Below are 26,556 nucleotides of genomic sequence, written 5' to 3'. Positions count from 1 at the left end.
ATCATAGACTTTAGCATAGGCTAGATGCACACAAACCCAATTAATTTTAATATAAGCTATGTTTTACAGAGAAGTTTCTTTATATAGGCTACCGTAGCACATCCAATGACAATTTTCACACACTTATTCTAGAACAAATGGCTAATCACCCTGTTTTTAATTCGGTGTCTTGTACCTTTCTCTATGTAGGCAAGTAAATGTTTTTATTTTAATTTATCTGTGCGAACATGAAAATGTTGGCTAATGTCCTTCCCTAAAATTGCTGTGGCTCTTTTCATTCCTCTCTCTTTCCAAACGTCAAAATGAATGCGAATATATATAACTATGACCTACATAAATACTATTTCGTTTGCAAATGAACGCATTCCATTATATGGAAATATTACATAATATCCATAATAAGAGTCGCTCGCTCACTGGCGTCGGCGCGGAGAAGTGCGAAACACCTTGTTGTGCGTCCCAGTCCTGAAGTGCATCCCAGAGAGTTGCGTGCGAAGGGCATGCCAGGTCATTGGGATGTATCCGCCATCTGAAATAGCCTACGTGGAAGTTAACGCCACCCAATCGGGTATATAACATCAACCACATCCCTGACAAGAAGACCGCCAGCTGATAAAGCATCTTTACTGAGAGCTGTATTGTATGCAATAGTTTAGGATTTTTGCAACTTTATTCACAAATTGTACATTTAACGGGGCTCTCTAGACGGTTGAGGACTACTGCCTATTACCTTTGATTTGCAAATTGATTGGAACAGCCTTTAGGTGAGTTGTTACATTGGAATACAATGTGTAAGCTAGTAGATTAGTTAATTTCAACATTTTATCAGCCATAGTAATTTCCCTTGAATCGATGGTTTACTATGCCTGAGTTTAGGCTACTGCACATTATACTTTTCGACGCTATTATGCCTTTGGCCCCTGAATGTAAACAAAGGCACGCAGGTTGAAGCGCGTATAGTGAAATAACGGGGATGCTAAGTTACTTTTTCATTGTAGCTGCTCTTACCATTGTTTATTGTGATAGATAAATGAATAAATATGAAACAAAATTAAATCAATATTGTAGCTTGAAGGGGACTTGTAGAATTATATTCTCATTCTTGACCGTTTTACCATAATATGCACTTTGTGTAAGTTTTGCCTTGTACCGGTACACATGAATGTTAATTGACTCAGATGATGATTCCACCTGGGGACTGCTTATATGCCGGGAGGAAGAGAAGGAAGCCCATCCAAAAACAGTTGAGTACCACTACCAGATATTGTCACTTATGTATTGTATTGAATGTTTGGTTTATTTGATCAATTAAATCATTGACCTATCTTATCAAACTCTATCATTGGAATATTGCAACCATCTATTTCTCATCTGTTGCACACTACTGATCATGAATGAATGATCCTAATTGACATGTACAAAAGTGACTGTTACATTCAATAATGAGTTATTAGAATCAAGCTATTTGATTTTAGGAGTTAATCTCACATGAAAGAAATACCTGTTGGTTACATGTGCCAAACTAAAATATAATGACAATAACCTTGTTGAAAGTCTGGCATTGATGGATATTCCACACATTTGTAAATTAGGATCAGTGTCATTTGATATAGTTAATGTTCAACTGTGAACATTTTTCTCTTCTGTGTTATTCTGTTGAGGGACCTGCTACAGAGGCTTTCCCTCTTCATTATTTAGGCATTATAGTTTAAAAAAAACGTTTTACTCAAGTAATTTACTGCTTCTCAGACCCCACAGACCACCCCTGACCTTTCTCAAAATATCCACTTAGACATGACACCGGTTCCAATAACTATTGATTAATATACCTGAGGAGACAAAATGGGATTGAAATGTCAGTAATGCATGCTTGCCTATTGAAGAAACCAGTCATCATTGGGACAATAGCACTGTATTTTGGCCTCAGATTGATTTAATACAGCCTAGATTGTTACTTTTTCATAACATCAATTAACATCGCTAAATTATTTGACCCTACATCTGACAGAAAACAGCCAGCGGCCAGCCAGAAGACCAACCCGTCTAAGAGGCACCGTGACCGTCTGAATGCAGAGCTGGACCGGCTGGCCAGTCTCCTACCCTTCACCCCAGACATCATCTCCAAACTGGACAAGCTCTCCGTGCTGCGCCTCAGCGTCAGCTACCTCCGGGTCAAAAGCTTCTTTCAAGGTATGGACATCACAGCGTCCCCATGTGGTGCAGTTACACCCTATACAGTCTCTCGTGACAGCAGTTACACCCTATCGCGACAGCACGCACGCGAGATTTGTCCCTGAATGCTAAGATTACACCCTATACTGTAGTATGAAAATTATTCATTTTTACTGCAGGATCTGTTCTATAATAGATGGCACACTATATGGTGCACTAGTATACGTTCTATACCATATGCATACAGTACTGCGCAATTCATTATCACACCCTTACAAAGTTGTATTTGTTTTTATAATACAAATATTGGTTTGTATACTTGAATTGTATCACATATACTGTGCTGCCACACTTATTCTACCCTAGTGCTGCTTCCCTGCCATGAAGCTATAATTCTGTTTACACTATTAATGAGAACATTTAGACAACATTTAGACAGCTGAAAGAATGTTATTTATCATACATGGATCAAAGAAGTGTGATATGAATCGTCAAGCTGGGTGTAACACATTGACAGGTAGATGGTCACTAGATAAGAGCTGAAGTTTCTGAAGTAGTGCTGAGCTAGATTCAACATATGCTCTGCTGTTTATCTCATGGCCCGCTACAACAGGCATACAAGACATCACGAGCCTATTGATATTCTCACCATGCACAGTCCTACTACTCTCCTACTGTTCTACGTATCTGACAAGGTTTATCACGTTGAGAAAATGAAAATGGAAAACATGACCAAACAGCCTTGATATTTTACCCATGCATGCATGACCCTGCGCCTGCATGATGTCACTGTGGCAGCATTGATCATGCAGCCAATATGTGATGGATATACATGCCTGGTAGCCTATATGAACTATTGAAATGTACTTATTTATACGTTGGTTAAATGTATCTTCTTTCTTTTTTTTCTGTCATTTCTAGTCCCTTCTGTAATGAAATATGTTGGGTCAAGGTGGTGTTGCTGCATGTGTTAACGTCATTTGATTATCTGATTCAGATTAGGTTTTGACTCAATTGTCCACGTCAAATGAGGTGTCAGCTATTTATGTCTTTGCAATATACTGTAAATCTTTATAGCTTTGAATTGCATCAAAGGCAAAGCTCATACTGGAGGTAGCTTACCTGTTATGAATAACGAAAAGGATAGATATGCTATCTAATGAAGGAAATTAGTAGCTCTTCTATTTTCACTAATATCAATAGCTACAAACTTAAAGGAATTGTATTGTCCAATTGAAATCTCCCATCTACAGTAACAGCACAACAGAATAAAATATTAACGCATTTTCCTTCATTAGGGATGTAATGAGCTTGTCTCTTTCTGTGGCCTCGCCATGCTGGAGCAGGTGGGTATCTTTGCATGAATAGTCTTATGTCAGTAATTGCATAGATTGGCCCTGCACAACGAAAGCCGTGAGTGGCAGACCCCAAACCACCAAATCTGTTGGTCCAACAAGGGCAAGCTGAGAACACAGCATGCAGCGGAGAGAAATCCTTTGTTGTCCCAACACTACTGTTGGACTGGTGTCGGGCACAATTACGCTCAAATCTGATCACCCAGATCTCAACTTCCCAGGTTGATCACCCAGTCTGATTTTATTACCCCTGGGAAAGACTAAATGAAGCACTAAAAATATTGGTTAAGATTTGACCCTCAAACACAATAGTATATTCCAGTTTCAACAGGTGGTTGGTTTTTTATGGGTTTTCAGCACCCTACAAACCTTCAAGTTTAGAGCAGATGTTATTTACAGCTACAGCCTGAGACAATGCAGACATATTACCACACTAACACAGGATGTGTGCCAGAACTGTGGTTTTTCTTGTTTTTCTGTCATCTCTCATTTTGTGTGCTATCTGCTAAGTACTTTTGTGAATAATCTTGATGACGTTGTATCTCATCCAGCTAACACAGTGTGTGAGTAAGGAGGATAGATGCTGTTCTTTTTAAGGATACTGTATAAGGATATATCATATAATATATGCCATTTAGCAGACGCTTTTATCCAAAGCGACTTAGTCATGTGTGCATACATTTTTATGTATGGGGGGTCCCAGCGGGAATCGTTGTAAGCGCCATGCTCTACCGACTGAGCCACACAGGAGCATAATAACGCTGTAACCCCCTATGGCCTTATGAATGGGTGTGCAGTACAAGTTGTGCCACGTGCTGTTCTTCCTCTTAGTCAGCAGCTGTGGTTCCCCTTGCCAGGTTCCGGTCATCAGGCCCATTCAGATATCACATTCTCTTGTATGGTCTTCACCGCTGATCGCAATAAGCTCACAGAGAGGTTAATAAGATTGGTGGATGCACTTCACTTCATTGCAGTGAGCTCAATTAAAAAAGGGCAGGTAAAGTGATGGGGTGGCAGGTAGCCTAGCGGTTGAGCGTTGGGCCAGTAACTGAAAGGTCACTGGTTTGAATCCCCGAGCTGGGGATGTGCCCTTGCGCAAGGCACCTAACCCTAAATGCTCCTGTAAGTCGCTCCGGATAAGAGCGCCTGATAAATGACTAAAACTTCAACGTAAAATTATAGAACTAGTACAAACTACACGGCTCCATGTGGTTTCAGGTACGTGTCCTCGTAGGTAGGATCACAGTGTCAATGGTAATTAATTCCATGGTCCTGACTACTGTTTGATTTAAGCAGTTCGGATATTGCCTGTTGCACATTCATCATGAAAAGGCTTCTCTTTGAAATGACCAGACAAGAAAAGGATGAGATTTATTTATCCGTAAGTTTGTTGTGTATTCATAAAAATCCCCAAAAGTCCATAGAAATCATGTCATTTTCCATACAGGATACAGCTCCAGGAAGGTGTCATGCTGCCTGTTCCTAGAGTGTTACCTGGAGCTTAATGTATGCTGAGCGTCTTGTCAGCGCCAGCTAACTCGCCTGTTTGATTTGTATGAGCCAACATGACAGTGTATTTCTGTGGAATACAGAGTAACGGGGGAAAAGAAAATGGTAGATATTAGGAAGCTGTGATGTGCTCCAGCACATGAGGGAGTAATTGTGCACTATTGAAAGTCTCAGGGAAGGAATAGTCAGATCAGCGAGATAATGAATGCTCTACTTACTCCCGAGTGCATCGCGTGACTGCTCCCTGGCAAGGCCCGGGGCCGCCCTCAGGGCTCATTGTAATGCACAAGGAAGGAAGGTATGTATGAAGTGCACTATGCCACAATGTTGGGTTTTATATATCAGCTTTGCTTGGTCAGAATCTGATGACTTCACATGACACAAGGAGGATGCCGTGTGTGAATGTGAACGATTAATTAATTGTTTTCAGATGTATCATACATGGATCAAAGCAGAAGTGTGATATGAATCGTCAAGCTGGGTGTAACACATTGAGAGCCAGATGGTCACTAGATAAGAGCTGAAGTTTCTGAAGTAGTGCTGAACTAGATTCAACATGTGCTCTGCTTCACATGACATGAGGAGGATGTCGTATGTGAATGATGGATTTCAAATGTGATTGTTTTCAGATTTTGTTTGTGATCTATCACGTATTGTAAACACAATTTGAATTGGTTATAATCAAATCAAATAATAATTATTGTACATAAAATGTTGAATCATAGCAGACTTTTAGGGAATTATATCCCAGATGTGGCCAAATTACGTAATTAAAATGAAGCTAATCCGAGCTAATGCATTTGAGGCGCTGCCAGGTGAGTGGATTTGACCACGTAAAAGCAAGAGAGGTAGACTGGATAATCGTCCATAACCTTTAAATGCTCTTCTGAAACGCACTGTATGTACAGAGTGATAGTCTTCATAAAGAAATGCAGAAAAGGTTATAGGTTTGGTATAATGACATTGAGAGTGATGCGTGAGAAGTGTTCTGAAATGTTATACAGTTGGTACAAAGGGAGGCAAAGGGCCCACCAAATTATGAAGTACCAATGAGAAAGCATTACTTTAATGTAAAACCTTTTGGTGTAAGTATTGTAAATGCTTTGAATTGTGATGTTGCACACTGCAGTCTGGTTACAGTTCCATATTTCCCATTCCAGTTGCATGTAGTGTTTATCATCAAGGGGCTAAAATGGAACCAGTAAACAGAAGAGGTCTTGAGTTCTCCCTTCTCCATGTTTACTGGGTGCTTTGAGTATAATTTTGAAATTGGACTCGGAGGGCGTAGTGTTACACTGCTGTTTGCAAAATCTTCTCTGGCAGATTCCCTTCAGCTTGCGTGCAGAACGGGGAAATTCCAGTTCCCCCCTGTTTGTTGTCGTCATGTTTGAATAGACTGTTCTTCAATAAGGATCAGAAACATTCCTTCCAATGGATCCAAGCAATTAACTCCTGATTCTAATATGGGCCAGGATAATTTAGAAGCAGATAGATTTTCTCAAATCCCATTTGTTATTAACTTCATCCAGAATGCTATTGTTCACTTCATTCGTTTTTCTTTTTCAAAAACAGTGCCTAGATTGATGAAGTGTTTTTAGAAAGAAGGTACAATTAATTTAGCTTGTTCTGTTTGTACATCATCATCATTATCATCATTAAAAACTATTAATATCATTCTTTACAGATGTCATATGATATCATACAGTATGTTTGATCCAATGAATGCCTTTTTTGTATGCTTACTGCTTTTCACTGATATTCAGTCATCCGATGATCGGTTAAAGTGTTCAATCAGCTCAAAGGCGACATTCACAGAGCGAAAATATATGTATACTGGAAAACGATTTGTCTGCACGCAATAGCATGAGGTAGTGACCCCAATATGTCATAAGAGAGGGGCACTAATCTTGGTCTTATTGCAGGAAGAATGCAGTGCTAACTGATTTGGCAGTTCATAAAGAACATTCCATCAACTTAATCTCTAATCACACCCTCGTAACAAGCATTTTCACCACTGATATTGTGATGCATTTTGGCATGATAACAATGACAGCCGCAAGACAACCAATGTATGTTAATGGAAACAGACAAATAGACAAATGTTCGAAAGTGAATATGACAGATGATGATCATCTGTAATAGCATACAGTAGTAGCATGTATTATTATCTTCAGGACTTCCAGTGCTATAACGGACATGCTTTTCTACAACAACAAATCCAACTGCTCTTCTGACTAGTCACTATACCACTTGTCACTTCATATAAAACTCTATCGACTCAAGAACGTAATCTCTGATCCCCCCACAAAGGCTATTGTCACCAAACTATTTTCATGTGAACTCCAAGCTTTGTCTATAGCACCACAGTCGTTGATCATCAATGCACTAGACATGAGCTCAACATAGCTAGCACACACAGTCCTTGTCACGCAGGTCCATGAAAAAACACAGGCCGTTTATTTATGATTCCCCCACGCTCTGTTTCGCGTCCACCCCCCCCCCCCCCCCCCCCCCACTCCCCACTCCTCTGCTCTCTTTTAATCTAGGGGTTAGAACTAAGATGGTGGCTAAACTTCTCACCAACTCTGGCGCCCTCGGTGAGACAGACGCACAATTACCTCCATCAGCATGGGCGTCACTTTGGCCTGTAATCTAATTGGTGTTGGAAGAGCTATCAATACTAGGGATACGTTGTCCATCTGCGGACTGCGGGACAGCACCATATGTCTAGTCGTGAACAAACCCCTGAAAACTGAAAGATAAGGTCTTGGACTGGGGATTAGTGCTCTAAACGAGGTTTAGGCAGTAACAATTGAGTTGAATTAATTTGTTAATTAAGCTTTTATGTTAGGTAGGTATATTATGGTACTTATGGTAATGTCTAAATAACAATGATATAATTTCATATGATGTAGTTTCAACATGGCTGTGAAAGTAAGTAGTGTTATTTAGATTTCAGATTTGGCTCCTCAAGTAACTTTTTAATGATGTGTATATAGGCTACTCTTCTTGAAATTCCCAGTGACTTATCCTCTCCTCTGCACCTTACACTGACCCTCTGTCATTTGTGACTCTGTGTGCTGAAGACTCGCATTACTGTAGTAGCTACTCACAGTAATGTCATTCAGCAAGGGTGAAATCAGTCACAAGTTGACGTTTACTGAGATGAGTCCTGTAGGCAGAATATGGGCCAGCTGCAAAGTCAAAATTGGCTATATTGTAAAAAGGAATGAAAACAAAAATGAGCTTTTTGGTCTTAATTTAAGGTTATGGTTAGGTTTAAAAACACGACTTTGTGGCTGTGCCAGCTAGTGACTACTCTGCAGAGCTGCCTCCAGAACAAGATTCATGACGAAAGACACTAACCTGCAAATCAGTCCTAGAAATGAAAACCTCCTCCCTGCCTCATCCAGTTCACCTCACAAACCCTCCTCTTAGCCCCAGTGATTAATTCAAAGGTATCACTCAAAAATACAAGGACAAGAGGTGAAAATGTTTACTCTTAGAGCAATTGAGGAGGAAAACCACACAGTCATAATAACAGTAGAGCCCTCCTGATACAGGTAGGTACTGTCATTAGTTTTAGCCTCTTAAGAAATCGGCACACTGTCTCTTTAAGAGGCTCTTTGTGTGGTAGTGGTGTAGTTAAGCTCACCAGGCGAGCAGTTGCGTGACTGCTGCAGACTGGGTCCTGACCTCAGAAATGGTTATGAAAACGATCTGTAGATCAGTGCTGCGTGTAGGAGACCATCCCTGCAGAAATGGTTATGAAAACGATCTGTAGATCAGTGCTGCGTGTAGGAGACCAGCCCTGCAGAAATGAGTGACCCTTATTGCCTTTACAGCACTACACAGGGACCAGGACATATGTTTTTACAGATGTTAAGATTGATTCACATACCCAGTCTAGAGGTGGTATGGAGCAGGAAGCTCCATTGACTTCCTTGTGAGTTATTATACTCTACCTTACCTAAAAGCTTTCTATGTAATTTATAGCGTAGTTAAGTCAGAGTTTAGAAGGTTGATAGATTTATTTGGTGTTCAGTGCTTGAGGACCATCTCTGTTGCCTTGTCCTTGATGTCATTATTTCGTATACAAATTCCCCCTCCATAGCCACCCAGACCATTGTGCTTTGTGTAGTGCTGCCGTATACATGCTCCAAGCCAATTAGCCCTATGCATTAAAGACTCTGGGCTGAATACATTAGTCATGGCACTGCTTATGCTTGGCAGCTGGGGTCATATTCCTCTTGTCTCATTCACTTCTCTACCTCATTACTCTACTGGCAGATGTATTTAAGAGAGAGATGCTTGTGGGTTACTGTTATTAGCCTACATTTGCTGGTTTGTATGACAATCTTTTGAGATAAATCTTGCTTTTTTATACTTAAAACTGGGTCTGACAAGACAGTGTGACAAGGTCAATTGAATGGTATTGGTCAATATGGGGAGGGAGAAACCCTGTGTATTCTGCACCAGGATCAGGGAACTCCTGTTGTATACAGGACACCACTCTGACATGTTTGCAAAGGTAGCCCCATTACCACCAGACATTGTTCTATTAGCAGAACACTGCTTCTATGGTATTATGTAAAGGGTTATTTATTCTACATGGACCTGTTACTACATTTGAAAGTTATCAAAACAATTAGTTTAGAATATCTACATAAATTCAGCAATTGCATTTTGTTCATATAACTCTGTAGGCTATTGACCTATTCAAAGGTAATTTGCTGTCATTTGATTGCTGTTTTTCTTCATATTGTGTTTGTTGTGTTGCTGTAATCAGGGCACCAGTGTGAATGAGACCCTGGTCTCAATGGGTTTTCCCTGAAGAAACACCAACATCAAACCACACCCCCAAGCCAACTCACGTTTGGCTTCTTTCATGGCTGCCAACATTTCGTGAGGAGCAAGCCAAAACACAAGGCCAAATCAGTGGGTCCAGTTCCCCTTTAAAATATCTGGTTATACAAATCAACTGGTAGCATGATTTACTTATGCATACTTCCCCAAAATCTACTCATTGTGGATGTGTTGAGTGGATGTGTTGAGTGCACCTCAAAGATACTGGTCGGTCTCACACACACGCAGAGCACTGATTACATGATCAATGGTGGTTATGATTAGCCTGGTGCAACCAACCTGATCGCTGCGTTCACCTTTCTATTTCCCTTCAGATATCATAAAATATGAAGTGAAATAGAATGGTGAACACAACGATCAGGCTAGTTCCACCAGGCTAGGTTATGCACTGGACATAATATGCATCTAAGAAGTATAAAATAAGCAACAAATAGTGTCAGTTTACATAAATTATGTTTCACAATTAGGTTATCAAATATATCAAAGTAATGAAGTGGGTTACCTTCTGTATTTGTACAAATGATGAGCCTGTGAAAGCTGTTGCCGCTGACAGGGGAAAGTTGCTGGCCGGATACTTGTCAACATGTGGCTGACTGTTCTATCGATAGGAGTGCTCACATCGAGGGCATGTCTGCATGATGCTGGTGAGGGCCCCCTTGATGGTCTTCTCTATGCTGCATGTTCGGCTGCAAACTGGACATCTCTCGAACAACTGCAGCAGGCAATCTTATGAGGTGGTGTTGACTGGGAGGGCCTGTGAAAGGGTGAAATTATAGACAACCAAGTGGTAAATTCCATTTTGTTCTAAAGAAAGGACAAAGCTTTTTGCTAATGCACTTCACAACCAAAATTACTCTACTAGCTGTATCTGCTTGGCTGGGGAATTAGCCTACTAGTTTATCAAGCCGGGTATATTTTAATACAACTGTTTACGTTTCACATAACACACATTACTTGTCATTGTTCATGAAGCCGTCTGTGTCATCAGGGCAGTAGCTCGGCTCACTATCAGAGGCCTCATGATGGCATGTCCTTTTCATAGGAGTCAAGGGAGACTGGCAACAACAGAGCAGGTGTCACAAGGGTACACTTTTATTCTGAGGTCTTGCCTGATAAGCTGTGAAAATAGTAAGTGAACAGTGAACAAAATTATTTTTGGAGGTCGCTAAACCATTGCAATCATGTTGCTGGACATACACTGCTCAAAAAAATAAAGGGAACACTTAAACAACACAATGTAACTCCAAGTCAATCACACTTCTGTGAAATCAAACTGTCCACTTAGGAAGCAACACTGATTGACAATACATTTCACATGCTGTTGTGCAAATGGAATAGACAACAGGTGGAAATTATAGGCAATTAGCAAGACACCCCCAATAAAGGACTGTTTTGCAGGTGGTGACCACAGACCACTTCTCAGTTCCTATGCTTCCTGGCTGATGTTTTGGTCACTTTTGAATGCTGGCGGTGCTTTCACTCTAGTGGTAGCATGAGACGGAGTCTACAACCCACACAAGTGGCTCAGGTAGTGCAGCTCATCCAGGATAGCACATCAATGCAAGCTGTGGCAAGAAGGTTTGCTGTGTCTGTCAGCGTAGTGTCCAGAGCATGGAGGCGCTACCAGGAGACAGGCCAGTACATCAGGAGACGTGGAGGAGGCCGTAGGAGGGCAACAACCCAGCAGCAGGACTGCTACCTCCGCCTTTGTGCAAGGAGGAGCAGGAGGAGCACTGCCAGAGCCCTGCAAAATGACCTCCAGCAGGCCACAAATGTGCATGTGTCTGCTCAAACGGTCAGAAACAGACTCCATGAGGGTGGTTTGAGGGCCCGACGTCCACAGGTGGGGGTTGTCCTTACAGCCCAACACCGTGCAGGACGTTTGGCATTTGCCAGAGAACACCAAGATTGGCAAATTCGCCACTGGCGCCCTGTGCTCTTCACAGATGAAAGCAGGTTCACACTGAGCACGTGACAGACGTGACAGAGTCTGGAGACGCCGTGGAGAACGTTCTGCTGCCTGCAACATCCTCCAGCATGACCGGTTTGGCGGTGGGTCAGTCATGGTGTGGGGTGGCATTTCTTTGGGGGGCCGCACAGCCCTCCATGTGCTCGCCAGAGGTAGCCTGACTGCCATTAGGTACCGAGATGAGATCCTCAGACCCCTTGTGAGACCATATGCTGGTGCGGTTGGCCCTGGGTTCCTCCTAATGCAAGACAATGCTAGACCTCATGTGGCTGGAGTGTGTCAGCAGTTCCTGCAAGAGGAAGGCATTGATGCTATGGACTGGCCCGGCCGTTCCCCAGACCTGAATCCAATTGAGCACATCTGGGACATCATGTCTCGCTCCATCCACCAACGCCACGTTGCACCACAGACTGTCCAGGAGTTGGCGGATGCTTTAGTCCAGGTCTGGGAGGAGATCCCTCAGGAGACTATCCGCCACCTCATCAGGAGCATGCCCAGGCATTGTAGGGAGGTCATACAGGCACGTGGAGGCCACACACACTACTGAGCCTCATTTTGACTTGTTTTAAGGACATTACATCAACGTTGGATCAGCCTGTAGTGTGGTTTTCCACTTTAATTTTGAGGGTGACTCTAAATCCAGACCTCCATGGATTGATCAATTTGATTTCCATTGATAATTTTTGTGTGATTTTGTTGTCAGCACATTCAACTATGTAAAGAAAAAAGTATTTAATAAGATTATTTCATTCATTCAGATCTAGGATGTGTTATTTTAGTGTTCCCTTTATTTTTTTGAGCAGTGTATTATGATACCCACCTTTGCTCCTTCTGGTAGGTACCAGCATACCTTCATGATCAGGGGATCAGTCTGGTTATCAAAATATACATAACCAGATACAGTACTTTCAGAAAGTATTCACACCCCTTGACTTATTCCACATTTTGTTTTGTTACAGCCTGAATTCAAAATGAATTAAATAGATTTTATTCTCACCCATCTACACACAATAACTCATAATGAAAAAGTGAAAACATGTTTTTAGAAATGTTAGCAAGTTTATTGAAAATGAAATACAGAAATCTCATTTACATAAGTTTTCACTCTCCTGAGTCAATACTTTGTACTGTAGAAGCACCTTTGACAGCGATTACAGCTGTGAGTCTTTCTGGGTAAGTCTCTAAGAGCTTTCCACACCTGGATTGTGCAACATTTGCCCATTTGTTATTTTCAAAATTCTTCAAGCTTTGTCAAATTGGTTGTTGATCATTGTTGGACAACCACTTTCAGGTCTTGCTATAGATTTTCAAGTAGATTTAAGTCAAAACTGTAACTCGGCCACTCAGGAACATTCACTCTCTTCTTGTTAAGCAACTCCAGTGTAGATTTGGCCTTGTGCTTTAGGTTATTGTCTTGCTGAAATGTAAATTCATCTCCCAGTGTCTGGTGGAAAGCAGATTGAACCAGATTTTCCTCCAGGATTTCACCTGTGCTTAGCTCATTTCCTTTTATTTTTATCCTGAAAAACTCCCCAGTCCTTAACGATTACAAGCATACCCATAACATGATGCTGCCACCACTATGCTTGAAAATATGGAGAGTGGTACTCAGTAATGTATTGGATTTGCCCCAAACCTAACACTTTGTATTCAGGACAAAAAGTTAATTGCTTTGCCACATTTTTTGCAGTATTACTTTAGTGCCTTGATGCGAGCAGGATGCATGTTTTGGAGTATTTGTATTCTGTACAGGCTTACTTTTTTTTCACTCTGCCAATTAGGTTAGTATTGTGGTGTAACTACAATGTTGTTGATCCATCCTCAGTCTTCTCCTATCACAGCCGTTAAACTCTGTAACTGTTTTAACTGTTTTCACCATTGGCCTCATGGTGAAATCTCTGAGCGGTTTCCTTCCTCTCGGGCAACAGCGTTAGGAAGGACGCCTGTATCTTTGTAGTGAATGGGTGTATTGATGCACCATCCAAAATGTAATTAATAACTTCACCATGCTCAAAGGGATATTCAATGTCAGCTTTTTTTTTTTTTACCAATCTACAAATAGGTGCCCTACTTTGCAAGGCATTGGAAAACCTCCCTGGTCTTTGTGGTGGAATCGGTGTTTAAATTCACTACTCGACTGAGGGACCTTTCAGATAATTGTATGTGTTTGGCACAGAGATGAGGTAGTCATTCAAAAATCATGTTAAACACTATTATTGTACACAGAGAGTCCATCCAACTAATTATGTGACTTGTTAAGCACATTTTTATTTTTGAACTTATTTAGGCTTGCCATAACTAAAGGGTTGAATACTTATTGACTCAATCACTTGTAAAAATGTCCTATTTTTACATTATGGGGTATTGTGTGTAGGCCAGTGACCAAAAACCTTAGTTTAATCAATTTTAAATTCAGGCTGTAACACATCTGTCTTCTCCAGCAGGTGGCATTTTGTTTCGCTCACCAAGCGAGGAGTTTTTGAATGGAGGTCAATGAGAGTGTCGAATTTGGTTAACAAAAAATGTAATTGCTTATTACGTTTCGTAATGCTTAAGTTGTGACAAGTGTACTGATATGCCCTCTCATTGGCTAGAATGGCCCCCACCTGATCTTGCCTCCTCCCAACTGCCATTTTTTAAGACATTTATTTTCATTGTTAGAGTGGTCACTTGAATATCTGGTCAATATAATGGCTAGTCTGTGGTATAGCTAGTGCTTTTCAGTCTCAAACGCCCGTGACCTTTGAATGCGTTGGGGGCGATGAAACAACAGAGCCCTAATCAGTGAAGGGATGCGAAGTGGGCAGAGGGGCGATTTGCACGTGGAGGTTGGCAAAAGGGGTAATGATTTGTTGACATTATTGTATTCCAAACCCAACCTTAATTTACTCGTTGTGACGTACTGAGGTTCCAAACTCTGTTTTAGACAAGACTGACTTTATTACCAAAATTATCCTATTTACACTTTTTTTGTCAATTTTGACGCTAGAATAAAGGTTTCTGACTCATATCGATGCTACATAGGCCGTTTTCAAAGAGATTAGTTGGTTTTCAGAGGCCGTCGCTCTTTAAAGGTCAGTGGCTTTATGTTGGATTTGATTAAAGGCCCAGTGCAGTCAACAACGTGATTTTCCTGTGTTTTATATACACTAAGTGTAGAAAACATTAGGAACACCTATTTCCATGACAGACTGACCAGGTGAAAGTAATGATCCCTAATTGATACCACCTGTTAAATCCACTTCAATCAGTGTAGATGAAGGGAAGGAGAGAGGTTAAAGAAGGATTTTTAAGCCTTGAGACAATTTAGACATGGATTGTGTATGTGTGCCATTCAGAGGGTGAATGGGCAAGACAAAATATTTAAGTGCCTTTGAACAGGATATGGTAGTAGGTGCCAGGCGCACCGGTTTGAGTGTGTCAAGAACTGCAACGCTGCTGTTTTTTTAACGCTCAACAGAGGTTGGAATAATATTGTGAAAATTATGTTAATGCCCTTTTAGCGTTAGAGCTGTTTAAAAAGACCGCCTGAAATAATAGCCTGTTTGGGTGGGATGGAGTTTTGGCTTGCCTGGTGACATCACCAATTAGTTCAGTTTCCCCCTCCCCGCTCAGACCACTTCCAGACAGTCCAAGCAAAATTGCTTGAGAAACTATTTTTGTTTCTTTTTGACCATTTTAATTGAAACAATCACAGTAAGGTACTTACCCAGAAATTATTTCATATTGAAATAAAAACAGCTGCATTGGACCTTTAATGCAAGGTGGGACAAATACTTATTGAAAACACATTCTACTCCACCCCGGCTTGCTTGTTTGTGTGCTCAGTTTTATTTTGCATGCAGGTAGCCATATCTTTGAACATCACATAAACCAAGATTGGTCATACGATTATTTTCGTCTCTTCTTTAGGACTCTCATGATGTCGCTTGGCTTTTATGCAATCTGCTCTATGGCTAAATTGCTTTCTCTCAAACATAAAACCTATAACAATGGCTTTCTAAATAGTTAATGGAACAACTGCAAGGGGAATTTAAAAGGCTGCTGGCCTGGAATTCTAAAGACTGATTCGGAAAGTGGAATGGAATTGAGGGTATATAATTTGGGTAATTCTACTCATAGTTGGTTGGCTATAGCTCAAAATCTGATTACGTAAGCAAATTAGATCACTAATCCTTCCAAAACCTACAAAGGCGTTATTATTGGGGTAGGTGTCCATGCTCTCCTTGATTCATTGTCAGTGGAATAAAATGATTGCCTTGAATCCACATTGAGAGTTTTTTCCACCTTCAAAATTTGGAGGTAAAAAGTCATTATGATTGTCAGTCTTAGTCTAATCACCATGGTACCTGACATCTGAGACTGGTGTTTGTAATTCTCATGTTTTTAATATAAAAAAATGTTGTTTTATAAAAAGAACATGAACCAGAGCATTTGGCAGTGTTGTCATTCTATTCCCACCAACACTATTTCCCATGCATAAACACACATCTGGTTGTAAATGTGACAGTCTGTCAGGGGAATGTCTGGGTTTGATGAGCATGTATTCTCCCACCAACAACAGCCCAGCAGTGGATCCCAGGGAGAAAGAGGGTTGGTCCTTTTCAATAAATTCTTTACTAAAACAAAAAATAGAGACCAAGTTTTGTAGCTTTCATGCTGTAGGTATATCTATCATGTCAGAGTCGGACAGGTATTGCATCAGCCCAGATACAGTATACGAGAAAGAAATGTGTATTCAGAACCAACCTTTTTCGGTGGGAAAAAAATACTATTTTCAACCACATATTGAGATGTTGAAATAAACAATTAACTATGCTACTCTTCAGTTCAACAACATTACTTAGTGGCCCTCTGAGTATCTTTACAATAACCTGTAGGTATTGTATTCGACAGTTGCTAAACTGTCCTCACTATTACAACAACTGTATTTTACTCTTTATTTAAAAAGATGAGGTATTTGGATGTGCAGAATTCCCCTATAGTAATGAAGCTTGGTTTATGGAGCTTTTGTTTTCATTTGTTCCGTGCCAATGCATGGAGAAGCAGACATCTGCTTTCTTTATAGACCACAGAGTTAAAGATTCTCTCCACTGTGTTTTTCCAGTGAAGCACTGAAAACTGCACTGGATCCAGTCAATGGATTGCGTGTAAATTACAGTATGTATATGTATGTGTATATGAGCCATTGTCTGCTGTGAAATTCTTCCCATTTGGGCTCGGAAACACAGCACAGGCGTTGAGTGTCGGAGATGTGTAAGTGAGGGTGACAGATTAAAACGTCTGAACACTATTGGGTCTGTCACACCGCAGGCTTTTAACCTGAAGTGTTCAGGCCTCATTGACCCTGTCAGTGCCTGTTGTGGAGTGATGCTGCACACCACAGAGAAGTGTTGGGATGTTACTGAAAGAGAGCACGCTCAGAGCCAGGCGGGAGGAGAGCAAGAGCCGCCTGCACCCCCGGCACGCAACGCCTGGGATGCCGTGCAGGTGAAGGATTTACACGGCACGCTTTGGGAATCCCACAGCTTCACACTCACTTCCCCTCCTTTCGCCTCCTAATTCCCTGCTCTGTTATTTTCAGCAGTTACTCAGCTGACACAAAACAGGTGAAATCACACCCACACATTCTTCTGTTTCTCTCACACTGGTACAGCAGAGGCAAGTGTCATGCAATGATGTGGCTTGCTATCTCTTTTTTTTCCTCCACTCTCTTTCTTTCCTCTTTGACTTATTCCCATAGAACAAAACACTTGAGTTTCCAAATCCCCTATTCTTATATCACCAGGTAGCTTTGAAGTATTCTGGGGTGTTCGCTCTGGTCAACAATGACACAGTTGAAGCTAGTGGGGAGGGGTCCCTTGTCTGATGGTAGACAATACTCAGCAAACCACACAGAGCAGTCAGAGAATCTTAAAACCGCTTCAATGTTCATATATAAAGGATGGTATTGTTTTTCAGACACAGTCAACGTGTCACCAAGTCCTGGCACAGAAACTGTGGGATCCAAGCTTGCTTTTAACATCTTTAAATGGGTTGTTTGTATTCTCACATTTTCTAGTTTGACCTCAACAGTCTCACCATGTTAACATTCAGCTGAATTAAGTCTTATCCACTAATAACATTTCCTTCATTTTTATGGTCTGTGGACAATTGACTTTGTCCTCTTTTGTTTCTGGTGAGAGTCTGGTGTAGCAGCAGTGACCACCCCAAGTCAATGGTCACCAGAGGGACAACTAAGAGCAGAACATCCAGCCATAGATACTGTACCTCTTAAGACTGTGTTAATATTGGAGATTCCTAACACAAGTGCCTCATTCGTTTTCCTGCTGTTTCCTCCTAGGCAGCATCACATCAACATTAACATGGATGCTGTTGCTAGCTACAGTCATTTGACTTATATGTCACGCTATTCTGAAGTCCTAAGTAGTGGTTGCCTGCTAGTGACCACTCCCCACAGCCTGGGAGTGATGGACAGAACAGAAGGAATGGCTGATGATGTGAGTGGTGGTAGGCAACTGTTGGCTTGCCACTCGCCACTGCTTGGCTCTATCTCCAGTCGTTCGTTCGTTCCCCTCCACAGCTACACATCCCTCCTTCCCTCTCGCTCTCCCTCCCCCACTAGCAGGTGTATGCCTTTGCCTCTGCCTGATTGCTGGGTGGGTGGGATGTTCTGTGGCCTCAGAGGTGATGTGTAGTGGTGGTGGATGCTGGGATCCATCCAGCAGCAACCCCCCCCCCAACCCCAACCCCCATGCACCACTCCCAGATCCCCCCTTCAGGCTTGCGTGATGAAAGCTGCAGTTTGTATTGATGATGGAGGGCCAAACCTCCAAGTAGAGCACGTGATAATGAGATCATGGCCTGGATTAGCGTGCCGATTCGCACTGCAACCGATCCCATGAGGAATCACTGCGATGAGTCGGATTTCCATGGACTGTGGAGGGAACATTAATTAGAAATACCGTGTCACAGGCAGACCGATGAAGTCAACTCTATCTGCTTGAATCTCGCCATGAGACGAGCTATAGAGAGAATAGACTACGTGGAGTAGAGAGAATAGCATCCAGGACATTCAATGTCACAGTCAATTTGGGTGTACTTTCAAAAGCTTCATTCTCCTGATGAAGAGTGATTGGTGTTCCGATGTGGTTATGAACCAGAGCCACTTTAGTGGATTCCATTGTAAATACATCAGTGTATTAAGAACTAGTGAGCACATCATGTACTCTTCAGTTGATGGTAATAGGTCAATTTTGGGCATACCTAATTAACTAGTATGGCTCCTCTCCATCTCATGTAACATGCGTGTGTATACCTTTGACAAAGATCGCTCCCTCTATATGATCCATTTGATCATACTTACTGTATACAGTCACAAGCAGTGCTTAGTGTTCATCTCATACAACCTACTGAATAAAACAACATCCAGAACAGATACAGTAGATACTCATCACAAGCCTCTGAGGGAAGAATACAGTAAACGTGATTACAGCATGAAACGTCATCTGAATGGGACAGTCGGAAGTTTACATACACTTAGGTTGGAGTCATTAAAACTCATTTTTCAACCACTCCACAAATTTATTTTTAACAAACTATAGTTTTGGCAAGTCGGTTAGAACATCTACTTTGTGCATGACAAGTAATTTTTCCAACAATTGTTTACAGACAGATTATTTCACTTATCACTGTATCACAATTCCAGTGGGTCAGAAGTTTACATACACTAAGTTGACTGTGCCTTTAAACAGCTTGGAAAATTCCAGAAAATGATGTCATGGCTTTAGAAGCTTCTAATTGACATCGTTTGAGTCAATTGGAGGTGTACCTGTGGATGTATTTCAAGGCCTACCTTCAATCTCAGTGCCTCTTTGCTTGACATCATGGGAAAATCAAAAGAAATCAGCCAAGACCTCAGAAAAATTATTGTAGACCTCCACAAGTCTGGTTCATCCTTGGGAGCAATTCCCAAACGCCTGAAGGTACCACGTTCATCTGTACAAACAATAGTACGCAAGTATAAACACCATGGGACCACGCAGCCGTCATACCACTCAAGAAGGAGACGCGTTCTGTCTCTTAGAGATTAATGTACTTTGGTGCGTAAAGTGCAAATCAATCCCAGAACAACAGCAAAGGACTTTGTGAAGATGCTGGAGGAAACAGGTACAAAAGTATCTATATCCACAGTAAAATGAGTCCTATATCGACATAACCTTAAAGGCCGCTCAGCAAGGAAGAAGCCACTGCTCCAAAACCGCCATAAAAAAGCCAGACTATGGTTTGCGACTGGCTGCACATGGGGACAAAGATCGTACTTTTTGGAGAAATGTCCTCTGGTCTGATGAAACAAAAATAGAAAATAGAACTGTTTGGCCATAATGACCATCGTTATGTTTGGAGGAAAAAGGGGAATGCTTGCAAGCCGAAGAACACCATCCCAACCGTGAAGCACGGGGGTGGCAGCATCATGCTGTGGGGGTGCTTTGCTGCAGGAGGGACTGATGCACTTCACAAAATAGATGGCATCATGAGGAAGGAAAATGATGTGGATATATTGAAGCAACATCTCAAGACATCAGTCAGGAAGTTAACGCTTGGTCGCAAATGGACAATGACCCCAAGCATACTTCCAAAGTTGTGGCAAAATGGCTTAAGGACAACAAAGTCAAGGTATTGGGTGGCCATCACAAAGCCCTGACCTCAATCCTATAGAATATTTGAGGGCAGAACTGAAAAAGCGTGTATGAGCAAGGAGGCCTACAAACCTGACTCCGTTACACCAGCTCTGTCAGGAGGAATGGGCCAAAATTCACCCAATTTATTGTGGGAAGCTTGTGGAAGGCTACCCGAAACATTTGACCCAAGTTAAGCAATTTAAAGGCAATGCTACCAAATACTAATTGAGTGTATGTAAACTTCTGACCCACTAGGAATGTGATGAAATAAATAAAAGCTGAAATAAATCATTCTCTCTACTATTATTCTGACATTTCAATTTCTTAAAATAAAGTGGTAATCCTAACTGACCTAAAACAGGGAATTTTTACTAGGATTAAATGTCAGGAATAGTGAAAAACTGAGTTTAAATGTATTTGGCTAAGGTGTATGTAAACTTCAGACATCAACTGTATATGCCTTGCCCTTGCCTTGACTGTGAAGAAAACCGAAGCAAATATGATTGACTCAATGTGTGTATTTGAGGGCAAGTGTATTAAAGGAAGCTTTTATTTACATTTCACTGGATCAGCTGTGATTGAAGCATAATGATCATTGACTGTAACAATGGCACTTCTCCCATTGAGTTCCTATGGTCAGTTCCACCAGTTTGTCTGAATGTGGAAATGTCAAACCAGTGGTAATCTAACTGGACATACTGTGCAAACAATTTTCTCTTGTTTTCACTGGTTCTTCCAGGTGAGGCTCAGATGCTTTGTACTGTATGTGGTATCATTATCTTAGGAAGGGCAAAGATGTGCGTGCTCTTCATCATTGCCCTCACATAAGTTGTGACCTCTTTGTTGTAAGTGAGCATCATTATCCATTGTGAGTGCGAGTGATATTGAATGTGCTTTCTATGAAACATACCAAGTTGTCAGTACTAATTCCCAGCAAAGCATATGCTGACTGTTTCCGACCGATAGGGAATGGCTGGAAGAGGAGTTGTTGGCACGATTTTCAAAAGCGTGATTGCTAATACTACTATTTGTTTTTTTCATACCATCCCCGGAGGTGTTTGTGTGTGTGTGCTTGCATGTGTGCCTGCCACCAAGCGTGTGTGTGTTTGCTCATGTTCGTGCATGTGTTTGCGTGCATGCATGTGTGTTTGTGGGTGTCTCCATTAGCTCACTCCTAAAAGTGGAAATAATACAATTGATAGAGTGCATTTCCATGTTATCCATGCTAACACCAATGCAGTTGTCATGGCATGCAGTATAGACTGTTGATGCTAAAAGGTATACCAACCTAAGGAGATGATGTTTGTACAATTCTATAAGGAAATAATGCCATGGTTTTCACACAGTCTTAGTTATTACCTTGACAATGTATGTTTGTATGTAGTACTATGCATATACATTTAACTGCATGCATGCATTATTTATCCCATCTACTAGGTATGTTGTTTCAATTGCATTGTGGGCCTAATGTTTAGGGAGACAGCTGTTGTTATTATTTGACAGCTGTTGTTGTTATGAAATTCTTTATAGGCTAATGTTGCATGCCATCCTACATGCAATGGCTTGAACAGGCGCCAGGCCACTGTTAGGGATATGGAGGAGATTGACAGACTGTTTATTTGCGTGACAATGTCACAGCCAGCTCATACTCCTTTGATTTTTCTCTCTCTCTATCCATCCCTCCCTTCCTCCCTCTGGTGATCCTGACTTGGATTTCCTGATTTAGTCATGGAGGGGGCGGCCAGGAGGGTGGGAATACGCTAATGAGGTGGCTCTGGGCCAATTTCCCGCCCATTTTCCTCCCTGGCCCCCTCGTGCCGCTGGTGAATATACTGTATCTTTGTGCTGTGAACACGCAAAGGCTGTCAGACAGCAGGGACTCTCACACGCAGCCTTGGCACAGTCACTTCTGCTCTGTGCTCTCCCTCCCTGGGAGATGCCACAGCACAGGGAAGCGCTCTCTCTCTCTCTCTCTCTCTCTCTCTCTCTCTCTCTCTCTCTCTCTCTCTCTCTCTCTCTCTCTCTCTCTCTCTCTCTCTCTCTCTCTCTCTCTCTCTCTGTAATGAGTTCATATCAGTATGAATTGAAATCTCAATTGTGAGATCATTGTTCTTGAGGATTGGAGAATGTTACCTTTAAATGTACCCTAATCGACTGATTACTTATCATACACACCACATCTACAGTAACAACCCTGTTTTTTGGGGGTAGATCAGCTTTAATATTGCAGATAGATTATAACTTCCATCAATGTAATTGTCTGCATCATTTCCAATCCCCCATGTTTTTTTCTTCTCGCATATATACAGTGGGGAGAACAAGTATTTGATACACTGCCGATTTTGCAGGTTTTCCTACTTACAAAGCATGTAGAGGTCTGTAATTTTTATCATAGGTACTCTTCAACTGTGAGAGACGGAATCTAAAACAAAAATCCAGAAAATCACATTGTATGATTTTTAAGTAATTAATTTGCATTTTATTGCATGACATAAGTATTTATTCACCTACCAACCAGTAAGAATTCCGGCTCTCACAGACCTGTTAGTTTTTCTTTAAGAAGCCCTCCTGTTCTCAACTCATTACCTGTATTAACTGCACCTGTTTGAACTCGTTACCTGAATAAAAGACACCTGTCCACACACTCAATCAAACAGACTCCAACCTCTCCACAATGGCCAAGACCAGAGAGCTATGTAAGGACATCAGGGATAAAATAGTAGACCTGCACAAGGCTGGGATGGGCTACAGGACAATAGGCAAGCAGCTTGGTGAGAAGGCAACAACGGTTGGCGCAATTATTAGAAAATGGAAGAAGTTCAAGATGACGGTCAATCACCCTCGGTCTGGGGCTCCATGCAAGATCTCACCTCGTGGGGCATCAATGATCATGAGGAAGGTGAGGGATCAGCCCAGAACTACACGGCAGGACCTGGTCAATGACCTGAAGAGAGCTGGGACCACAGTCTCAAAGAAAACCATTAGTAACATACTACGCCGTCATGGATTCAAATCCTGCAGCGCACGCAAGGTCCCCCTGCTCAAGCCAGCGCATGTCCAGGCCCGTCTGAAGTTTGCCAATGACCATCTGGATGATCCAGAGGAGGAATGGGAGAAGGTCATGTGGTCTGATGAGACAAAAATTGAGCTTTTTGGTCTAAACTCCACTCGCCGTGTTTGGAGGAAGAAGAAGGATGAGTACAACCCCAAGATCACCATCCCAACCGTGAAGCATGGAGGTGGAAACATCATTCTTTGGGGATGCTTTTCTGCAAAGGGGACAGGACGACTGCACCGTATTGAGGGGAGGATGGATGGGGCCATGTATCGCGAGATCTTATCCAACAACCTCATTCCCTCAGTAAGAGCATTGAAGATGGGTCGTGGCTGGGTCTTCCAGCATGACAACGACCTGAAACACACAGCCATGGCAACTAAGGAGTGGCTCCGTAAGAAGCATCTCAAGGTCCTGAAGTGGCCTAGCCAGTCTCCAGACCTGAACCCAATAGAAAATCTTTGGAGGGAGCTGAAAGTCCGTATTGCCCAGCGACAGCCCCGAAACCTGAAGGATCTGGAGAAGGTCTGTATGGAGGAGTGGGCCAAAATCCCTGCTGCAGTGTGTGCAAACCTGGTCAAGACCTACAGGAAACGTATAATCTCTGTAATTGCAAACAAAGGTTTCTGTACCAAATATTAAGTTCTGCTTTTCTGATGTATCAAATACTTATGTCATGCAATAAAATGCAAATTAATAACTTAAAAATCATACAATGTGATTTTCTGGATTTTTGTTTTAGATTCTGTCTCTCACAGTTGAAGTGTACCTATGATAAAAAATTATAGACCTCTACATGCTTTGTAAGTAAGAAAACCTGCAAAATCGGCAGTGTATCAAATACTTGTTCTCCCCACTGTATATACACATACACATACATACATATACCCTTACATATGTATACATACATATAAATACGTATACCTACATATATATACATTTAACATTTAAGTCATATCCTTTTTTTTAAATATAGTTCCCTTTATTACTTTCCAACTCCCTAATTGGAGTAAACTATTGAACAACAACGCTTAGGCCTCTACTTCCAGCTTATACAGTGAGGGGAAAAAAGTATTTGATCCCCTGCTGATTTTGTACGTTTGCCCACTGACAAAGACATGATCAGTATATAATTTTAATGGTAGGTTTATTTGAACAGTGAGAGACAGAATAACAACAAAAAAATCCAGAAAAACGCATGTCAAAAATGTTATAAAATTGATTTGCATTTTAATGAGGGAAATAAGTATTTGACCCCTCTGCAAAACATGACTTAGTACTTGGTGGCAAAACTCTTGTTGGCAATCACAGAGGTCAGACATTTCTTGTAGTTGGCCACCAGGTTTGCACACATCTCAGGAGGGATTTTGTCCCACTCCTCTTTGCAGATCTTCTCCAAGTCATTAAGGTTTCAAGGCTGACATTTGGCAACTCGAACCTTAAGCTCCCTCCACAGATTTTCTATGGGATTAAGGTCTGGAGACTGGCTAGGCCACTCCAGGACCTTAATGTGCTTCTTCTTGAGCCACTCCTTTGTTCCCTTGGCCATGTGTCTTGGGTCATTGTCATGCTGGAATACCCATCCAAGACACATTTTCAATGCCCTGGCTGTGGGAAGGAGGTTCTCACCCACGATTTGACGGTACATGGCCCCGTCCATCGTCCCTTTGATGCGGTGAAGTTGTCCTGTCCCCTTAGCAGAAAAACACCCCCAAAGCATAATGATTCCACATCCATGTTTGACGGTGGGGATGGTGTTCTTGGGGTCATAGGCAGCATTCCTCCTCCTCCAAACACGGCGAGTTGAGTTGATGCCAAAGAGCTCAATTTTGGTCTCATCTGACCACAACACTTTCACCCAGTTCTCCTCTGAATCATTCAGATGTTCATTGGCAAACTTGAGACAGCCCTGTATATGTGCTTTCTTGAGCAGGGGGACCTTGCAGGCGCTGCAGGATTTCAGTCCTTCACGGCGTAGTGTGTTACCAATTGTTTTCTTGGTGACTATGGTCCCAGCTGCCTTGAGATCATTGACAATATCCTCCTGTGTAGTTCTGGGCTGACTCCTCATAATCATTGCAACTCCACGAGGTGAGATCTTGCATGGAGCCCCAGGCCGAGGGAAATTGACAGTCTTTTGTGTTTCTTCCATTTGCGAATAATCACACCAACTGTTGTCACCTTCTCACCAAGCTTCTTGGCGATGGTCTTGTAGCCCATTCCAGTCTTGTGTAGGTCTACAATCTTGTCCCTGACATCCTTGGAGAGCTCGTTGGTCTTGGCTATGGTGGAGAGTTTGGAATCTGATTGATTGATTGCTTCTGTGGACAGGTGTCTTTTATACAGGTAACAAACTGAGATTAGGAGCACTCCCTTTAAGAGTGTGCTCCTAATCTCAGCTCGTTACCTGTATAAAAGACACCTGGGAGCCAGAAATCTTTCTGATTGAGAGGGGGTCAAATACTTATTTCCCTCATTAAAATGCAAATCAATATTATAAAAATTTTGACATGCGTTTTTCTGGATTTTTGTTGTTGTTATTCTGTCTCTCGCTGTTCAAATAAACCTACCATTAATATTATAGACTGATAATTTTTTTGTCAGTTGGCAAACGTACAAAATCAGCAGTGGATCAAATACTTTTTTCCCTCACTGTACATACTATATACATTTTATGGACAATTTTACAATAATTATATTTTGTTTGTTTTTACTCCTGAACTTCCTCTACCCTCAACCTCTCCGATCATTTTCATGATGTCCATCCGGTTTGCTTCTATATGCCCTATCTTCCTAACTGTGCTCATTCACAAAAGCTCTCAACCTATAACCTACAGTGGGGAGAACAAGTATTTGATACACTGCCGATTTTGCAGGTTTTTCTACTTACAAAGCATGTAGAGGTCTGTAATTTTTATCATAGGTACACTTCAACTGTGAGAGACGGAA

At 41.7% G+C, this 26,556-nt stretch overlaps 1 protein-coding gene across 1 annotated transcript in view; it reads left to right on the top strand.

Annotated features, from left to right (window-relative positions):
* Positions 1–1,181: 1,181 nt before the first annotated feature.
* Positions 1,182–26,556, top strand: part of ahrrb (aryl-hydrocarbon receptor repressor b) — a gene marked incomplete at both ends in the record, with an annotated part of 33,241 nt that continues 7,866 nt past the window's right edge. The window contains 2 exons of the mRNA XM_084139449.1: positions 1,182–1,243; positions 2,009–2,190. Of these exons, the coding sequence (XP_083995575.1) occupies positions 1,182–1,243; positions 2,009–2,190 (244 nt within the window). The remainder of the gene's footprint in view (positions 1,244–2,008; positions 2,191–26,556) is intronic.

The sequence above is a fragment of the Coregonus lavaretus genome (genome assembly GCF_964263955.1).
Source record: "Coregonus lavaretus genome assembly, chromosome: 23".
NCBI classification, from domain to species: Eukaryota; Metazoa; Chordata; class Actinopteri; order Salmoniformes; family Salmonidae; genus Coregonus; species Coregonus lavaretus.
The sequence above is the reverse complement of the archived record's forward strand: the minus strand, read 5'-3'. Positions and strand labels throughout refer to the sequence as shown.